This window comes from Coregonus lavaretus (genome assembly GCF_964263955.1).
Source record: "Coregonus lavaretus genome assembly, chromosome: 6".
Classification (NCBI taxonomy): domain Eukaryota; kingdom Metazoa; phylum Chordata; class Actinopteri; order Salmoniformes; family Salmonidae; genus Coregonus; species Coregonus lavaretus.
Window position 1 is genome coordinate 37,911,430 of NC_139993.1, and position 7,638 is coordinate 37,919,067.

General features: G+C 44.4%; 1 protein-coding gene across 1 annotated transcript; it reads left to right on the plus strand.

Moving 5' to 3' along the window:
• Positions 1-623: 623 nt before the first annotated feature.
• LOC311131458 (UBX domain-containing protein 6-like) lies at positions 624-7,540 on the plus strand. The gene is made up of 11 exons (XM_084164471.1): positions 624-1,015; positions 1,925-2,082; positions 2,224-2,294; positions 2,410-2,532; positions 2,726-2,823; positions 3,138-3,213; positions 3,306-3,390; positions 4,958-5,177; positions 5,380-5,510; positions 6,044-6,192; positions 6,308-7,540. The coding sequence occupies exons 1-11, from the start codon at positions 933-935 to the stop codon at positions 6,431-6,433; spliced, it is 1,320 nt and encodes a 439-aa protein (XP_084020597.1). The 5' UTR covers positions 624-932; the 3' UTR covers positions 6,434-7,540.
• Positions 7,541-7,638: the final 98 nt, after the last annotated feature.

Consider the following 7,638-nt stretch of genomic DNA (forward strand, 5'->3'; position numbering starts at 1 on the left):
AGTCTGTTTGATGTTGAGTGGTTTTTGGCAATACACTGTAGATGTAGGCTATGTGTTCCAGATTAGAGAGTAGAGTGTTCCAGAGTAGAGAGACCCATAGTAGCAAATGTAATTGAGTACTGGCAGTGTCTGCTGTGGAAGGTGCAAGTTACCTAAAAAATATCTCAAATCTCAATGTTCTAATCTCTCAATATTCATCTCAAAGTGCACCAAATTCATGCTGTTGAAATTCCTCCGGGGGGAGAATGCATCCGGACCCCCCTACTGGCTTTGGGCTAAGCCCCCAATGTCTTCAAATCCTAGAAAAGCCCATGCTAAACAGTGATTTTTGTATTCACTGATGACATTTGTATTTTGCAAAAGGTGGTCTAAGATATGCAAGTCCGGTACAAAGGCAAGAAAATGATCAGAATTTCTGTTCATATATTTGAGCATTTGATAATTGCTGTTCTGCTATAGATACGTTTCCACATAAATCAAAAAATTGCTTGTACGCAATTGAGAAAAACTAATTTATTTCATTAGAACGCAGCAGCATGATTGTACATCCAGACCACCAGAGGCCGCTGTACATAATTTACCACTACTTAGTGTGACAGGCCCGTTTCTGGTTCTATTTCCTCTTCCTTCCCGAGTTTCCACTAGATAGCATAGCCACAAAGTCCAAATGTGCTACATTGTAAAAATTCATGAAAACAAAAATTAGCTTTTTGGTCTTAATTTACGGTTAGGCATAAGGTTAGCATTGTGGTTAAGGTTAGGTTTAAAATCGCATTTAAGAATAAATTGTTGAAATAGGTGGAGTATGACTTTGTGTCTGTGGTAACGACCCTTGCATTTCGATGTAAACAATTTACTAAGCATTTCTCATTCCGCGCACCTAGTTACCTGTGCTGTATTTGAGGTTATTTTCCTGTGAAAAACAGTAAACAATGAAGAAATTTTTCGAGGACATAAAGAAAGATATCAAATTCAAGTCAGCGGGGCCAGGAAAGAAACTCGCAGAAGGCGGCAGGTAAACAAACTTTTCTAGCGAACTAGCAAGCTAACGTAGCCAGCTAACTGCTATGCTCATGCTGTTGACAGTTCAGTTGTTGAAAAGCTGGTTATATCGACACTGCTAGTGTATGGTGTGTCTGATCCGTAGAGTTGCCTTCCCCGTGACTTGGATGGGCTCCGTTATGTTTGCTTTTTTAATGTTCAGGACGGTGCATCGTCATTACATTATCCTGGTTTACGGGACCCACGTGACCACACAGCGAGGAAGACATAGTCAGGAATTTGAGTACTTTATAATTAAATTCTAATTTAATAGGGTCAGTGCTCTCCGGATCCTTGGGACGACCCTACCCTAACCATTTAAAATGTGGCACGGACCAATTTAATAGGATCTCAATGGATGAAGAGCTGTGACTCACTGGTCTGGAAAGGAGGCCGTTTGTTAATGCGATATTCGCTCAGAAATGGAGCCGACTCATTGATTGGTTCTCACAAAAGTTTTTTTTCCTGGGGGGTTGAGACCAAAAGAGAATATTTCTATGTTTGAGTGCTCTCGTTTGGATTAGAAAATTCAACAGTTGTAATGGAAGTGGGCAGCTCTCGGGGGCTGTGGGTGTTTGAGTGAGAATAACCTAACCTATTAGACATAAAATAAAGACACGTGGAGTGAGAAAGACCCAGAGGAGAACCAACCAGTAAAAGCACAGCCCCCTTCATTATCAACGCATCGTGCCAATAAATCAAAACAGCCTTTCCAGACTCTGAAGTCAGGAGGACTTTGAGTTTGGTATCAGCCAGGCCATAGCCTGTTCTATTCAATGCAAACCCTTGTGATTGTAGCTAGCTAGCCATATAACTTTATACATCACAGCTTGCAGTGTAAGTGCAGTCAAATGGTGAACGTGTCCCATTCTGTTCCCTGCAGCTCCAAGCCCCGAGTGGTGCAGAGCACTGGCCCTGCCAAGCCCCGTCATGCTGCTCCCACTGAAGGAGCTCAGAAGGCAGGGGCTGCAGCCCTGGCCAGGATCGAGGGGCAACCACGCCCACGGGTACAAACCTCACAGGATGCCATCCGGCTCCAGGGTGAGATGGATACCTATGCATCCAACAACTGCTGCTTGAATGACTGATGATGTCAAAACTGTGCAGGTGTTTCACAGCAGTGGTCAGAAATAGAGAATTGGTTTGTGGGTTAATGGTCTTTCTTTATTTATCACTCCACAGTGAAAAGAGAGCTTGAGGCAGAAGCTGCAGCAGTAGCAGCGACTGAGAAGGAAAAGACAACAGCTGTTGAGGCAAGGAATACATTACATGAATGAATTTTCCCTTACTGTTGCTCACATACAAATGAATTGTGCCACTACTGCCATTGAGTTGTTATTTACAGCTAGTATGTGTCATCTTTTGCAGGGCTCCAGTGTTAAGGATCTGGCATTTCTCTCAGTAACAGGTGTGTATTTCACCTGCCCGCTTACTGGAGCCACCTTAACTAAGAGCGAGAGAGAAGTGCGCATTAAAGAGGCCATTTTCATGGTAGGTCTGAAAGTTATTCTTCTTTTTAAAGTCATATGATGTCATGATTGCATGATAATCATGATTGCATTATCTGATATTGACTAACATGAAGAATTGATGTAAAAAGCCTTAGCACTAATATTCCCCAAACCCTTTTTCATTAGTATGGTCCTGACTGAGTACACATGATAACCCTTGTCTTGTCCAACAGCGGTTTGAAGAGGATGCAGTGGAGGCTTCCATTATGATGGTTTATACCTTCAACAAGGACAGGGAGAAAGTCAAGGCTGCAGTGGACATCATAAGCAAGTGAGAAACAGAGGGGAATGGAACTGTCCTATTATGCAGGGTTTCCCAAACTCTGTCCTAGGGCCCCCCATGTGTGTACGTTTTGATTTTTGCCCTAGCATTTCACAGCTGATTCAAATAACCAACTCATCATCAAGCTTTGATTATTTGAATCAGCTGTGTAGTGCTAGGGCAAAAACCAAAACGTACACACAGGGGGGAGCCCAGGACTGAGTTAGGGAAACCCTGCATAATGTGTGGTTTACATTGTCCTGTTGACAATAGTTCATTCGATGAGTGTCCTGACACCCCATCATTTTCACCCATCTTGTCAGGTACATTGAAAACATCTGTAAGAACCCCACAGAGGAGAAGTACAGGAAGATCAAACTCAGTAACAAGGTGTTCCAGGTAAATTTGAGACATGAGGGTAATGTGAGACATGAGGGTAATGTTTTCTGTCGGTGTGGTCCATTCACTTCTCTCTCTCTCTCTCTCCTTAGGAGAAGGTGAAGACTGTGGAGGGCAGTCGTGAGTTCTTGCAGGCTGTGGGCTTTCAGAGCATCATGCTGGATGTGGAGGGACAGGGTAAACCTATCCAAATGCACAATCTGTGCTTCCTATAGTCTGTGTGGCCTAGTATGTTTCTGCAGAGGCATACTATAGGGCAGCGATTCTCAACTGGTGGGTCGCGGGAGGTTTTGAATGAGTGTCTGAGTATTTTTTTTAAATACACTATATATACAAAAGTATGTGGAAACCTCTTCAAATTTGTGGATTCGGCTATTTCAGCCACACCTGTTGCTGATGGGTGTATAAAATCGAGCACACAGCCACGCAATATCCATAGACAAACATTGGCAGTAAAATGGCCTTACTGAAGAGCTCAGTGACTTTCAACATGGCACTGTCATAGGATGCCACCTTTCCAACAAGTCAGTTTGTCAAATTTCTGCCCTGCTAGAGCTGCCCCGGTCAACTGAAAGTGCTGTTATTGTGATGTGGAAACGTCTAGGAGCAACAACGGCTCAGCCGCGAAGTGGCAGGCCACACAAGCTCACAGAACGGGACCACTGAGTGCTGTAGCGCCTAAAAATCGTCTGTCCTCGGTTTCAACACTCACTACCGAGTTCCAAACTGCCTCTGAAAGCAATGTCAGCACAAGAACTGTTCGTCGGGAGCTTCATGAAATGGGTTTCCATGGCCGAGCAGCCGCACACAAGCCTAAGATCAACATGCGCAATGCCAAGCGTTGGCTGGAGTGGTGTAAAGCTCGCCACCACTGGACTCTGGAGCAGTGGAAACGCGTTTTCTGGAGTGATGAATCACGCTTCACCATCTGGCAGTCTGATCGATAAATCTGGGTTTGGCGGATACCGGGAGAACGCTACCTGCCGGAACGCATAGTGCCAACTGTAAAGTTTGGTGTAGGAGGAATAATGATCTGGGGCTGTTTTTTCATGGTTCGGGCTAGGCCCCTTCGTTCCAGTGAAGGGAAATCTTAACGCTATAGCATACAATGACATTCTAGACGATTCTGGACTTCCAACTTTAAGGCAACATTTCTGGGGAAGGCCCTTTCCTGTTTCAGCATGACAATGTTCCCGTGCACAAAGCGAGGTCCATACAGGAATGGTTTGTCGAGATCGGGGTGGAAGAACTTGACTGGCCTGCACAGAGCCCTGACCTCAACCCCATCGAACACCTTTGGGATGAATTGGAATGCCAACTGCGGGCCTAATCGCCCAACATCAGTGCCGACCTCACTAATGCTCTTGTGGCAGAACATTCTTTCTCACAGTGTTTTCAATATAGAGTAAATAGCTGCAATATTTACTGGATTTGGTTGATCTTGTGGTCTCAAACCACTGAACTTAACATTCTTCATCAAGAATATGGGCAAAATGGAATTATTGACAATGAAAAAGGTGGGACTGTTGTTCCCTTGTCATATCATTGTTACATTTACTATCAATATAGCATTAAAAATAGTTTTCCAGATTGCATCTTTGACAACAACAAAAAAGTGACACGAATATTGGATCGCGACAGAGACAACCTGGTTCAATTTGGGTCCCGATGTAAAGCCAGTTGAGAACCACTGCTATAGGTGTTACCCGGGGTAATCATTTGCTGATTTATCTTGCCTTCCCAGAGGAGAGTGAAGAGTTCCTGGTGCTGATGGAGCATGACCCGGAGGCCCTGGAGGTGATGAAGGAGAGTAGGGACCGGCTGCAAAGGGGAGAACCAGTCAGAGCCCAGCTGGACCGCCAGCCCCAGGCCTTCAGACCCTCCCCCAATGCCATGCGCTTCGAACTACCCCCAGAGTTCTACAACCTCACTGCAGAGGAGCTCAAGAGGGAGCAGCAGCAAAAGTATGGACTCACTGATGGCACTGATTCTCTGATAAGAATTGTATTTGTTATTGTGTTAAATGATTACTGTACCAGTATTTAAGTGTGAGTAGGGTACACTCCGTTAGTGCACATGATATGTGTATTATTGTTGGGTGATTTGTTCCAGTTATGACTATTGTGTGTGTAAGATAAAGTCATGGTGGTTGTGTGTGGTATTCAGGAGCGAGGCGGTGGATAAGAACGCCATGCTGCGTACCAAGGCCATGCGGGAGAGAGAGGAGCAGAGGGAGAGGAGGAAATACAACTACACCCTGCTGAGAATACGACTGCCTGATGGAAACATACTGCAGGGTCTGTATCTGTCAGCAAACACCTACTTTAATGTGATAAGCAGATGTATAAACATGAGCAAAGAATGTTTCTGGTTTCTAACAGCTGGTGTACTGTAGGTATTCACCAGTCAAATGCATTGGGGCGCTTATAACTTGTTGACACTGACAATCATTCTTAGATACATTTGGCAGGACTCGTAGCTCTGCAAATCTTAATTGCACAAAACCCAAACTACGCTACAATATAACTTCCATGGTCCGTTGGCGAGAATCAGCTTGAACAAAGTGAGGTATACAATCACTGATTTACAAATAGTATTCCTGCCAAATAATAGGTTTTGTGCGATTTAAGATTTGCAGAGTTACGCGTCCCGTGGCTTAGGCGATTCCCCCCACCAAACTCTCACACACAACCAGACATTGATTGATTGGAGACCACTTGGAACAATTACAGAACATTTCGTAGGATTTCCTACCTGCAGCAACACTAGTGGAAATGCTGTAAATACCGGTAAAAGCACAGCTTTACTTATCACACATTATGCCCTTCAGGCACCTTCCTGGCCTGGGACAAGGTGTCTGTGCTCTTCCAGTTTGTGCGGGACTCCCTGGTGGACGGCTGGCAGCCCTTTGAGCTGGTGGCGCCTGGAGGACACAAACTCAGAGAGGACCAAGAGGTGGCCCTGAATGAATGTAGCCTGGTAAGCAGAGACACACGGATAGTATTGTCAGAAATGTAAATATCAGGCAAAATAAGCAATGCAATCCATTTACTTTTGTTGTACAAAGGTGCTGACTAATGTCTCTCTCTTGGAGGTCCCTGCGGTTCTGCTGACATTTTCTTGGAATGCCGCAGTGCAAGCGGACATTGCTGCCGCCGGTGGAAAGGGTCCTGCACTCCTCAAGCCAGAGCTACTGGAGAATATTCGGACCCTTGGCTGAACTGTCCCTGCGTCTCCTATCCTCGTCCTACCACCTTCCTGAGCCTCCACCTCCTAACCTCCCTCCTTCCCAGGTTGGAGATGACACCTTCATCCCCAAACCACATTTCAAAGGCTGTAGAAATACACTACTAATCCTTTAAAGGAAATACTAACAGGGGTTTCTAAGAGGAGACATAATGCCATGCAGTGTTTTTTGTATTGTACTCTGAATGTAGGATGAGGATCTGAAACGGCTACCCTTACACCTATGATTAAGCAATCAGAGCTCAGCATGGTATGAGATCTTGTTGTCAGTGTCACCCTTCTGCTCCGCTTCAACATGCATCCTGCTTACACAACAAATACGCTCAGATATACAATACTAGCTTTACATGTACGAGCGAATGGGTGGTTGAGACCAGACTGGTTGTCTAGTGGTAAGGGTTCGGTTGCTGCTTTTGTGAGCCAGACCAGCTGTGTACCACAATGTATAATGGATAAGCTATTTTATTTAAGACAGAACTTGTAATATTGTATTGGAAATCACTTGCACTTTAAGGTTGCAGCAGCAAGCATTTCAAATGATGTACATTAAAAGTGAAGGTTACTGGACAGAGCTCCTTATGTTTAAGTTCCCTTTGTTATTGAATATGAGGGAAAAAATGAGGGTTTTGTCACAGCAGTCATTCAATTGAGTAATTTCCTATTTTAATTATATTTCTAAATTATCAAGAATGTTATTTGATTTCAGCAGAATGGAAATCTGTGATAGTGGTGGTTGTTCGTTTTTGGATGGTTTGTACTGTATGAGACCAACAATGAAAGGACATACACACAACATGGTGACAAAATGAGCTGAGGTTTATCCCCTAGTCTTTATCCTGGTGGTAGCTGGAATGACAACAACCTACCTCTACTCACAGCACGCATATTCAGGCGTGAATCCAATGTTTCAGTTCAGTCCGGGCATGAACAGCAACAATTAGCAAAGCAGTTGGCTTATGTACCAAGATGTAAATGTTGTTTTCCTAGCCTGAAGGTCATGCTCTGTCTAGGTATCAAAGCTCAGTCATGTGTTTTGTTGCTTTTAAACCTGCCTGTAATAAAGACGACGGTTGCATCAAGATATTGCTGTATCCCCCAAAATTAAAAACATTCAGGATATGCAGGGCCCCATGTAGCTCAGTTGGTGGAGCATGGCGCTTGCAACGCGAGGGTTGAGGG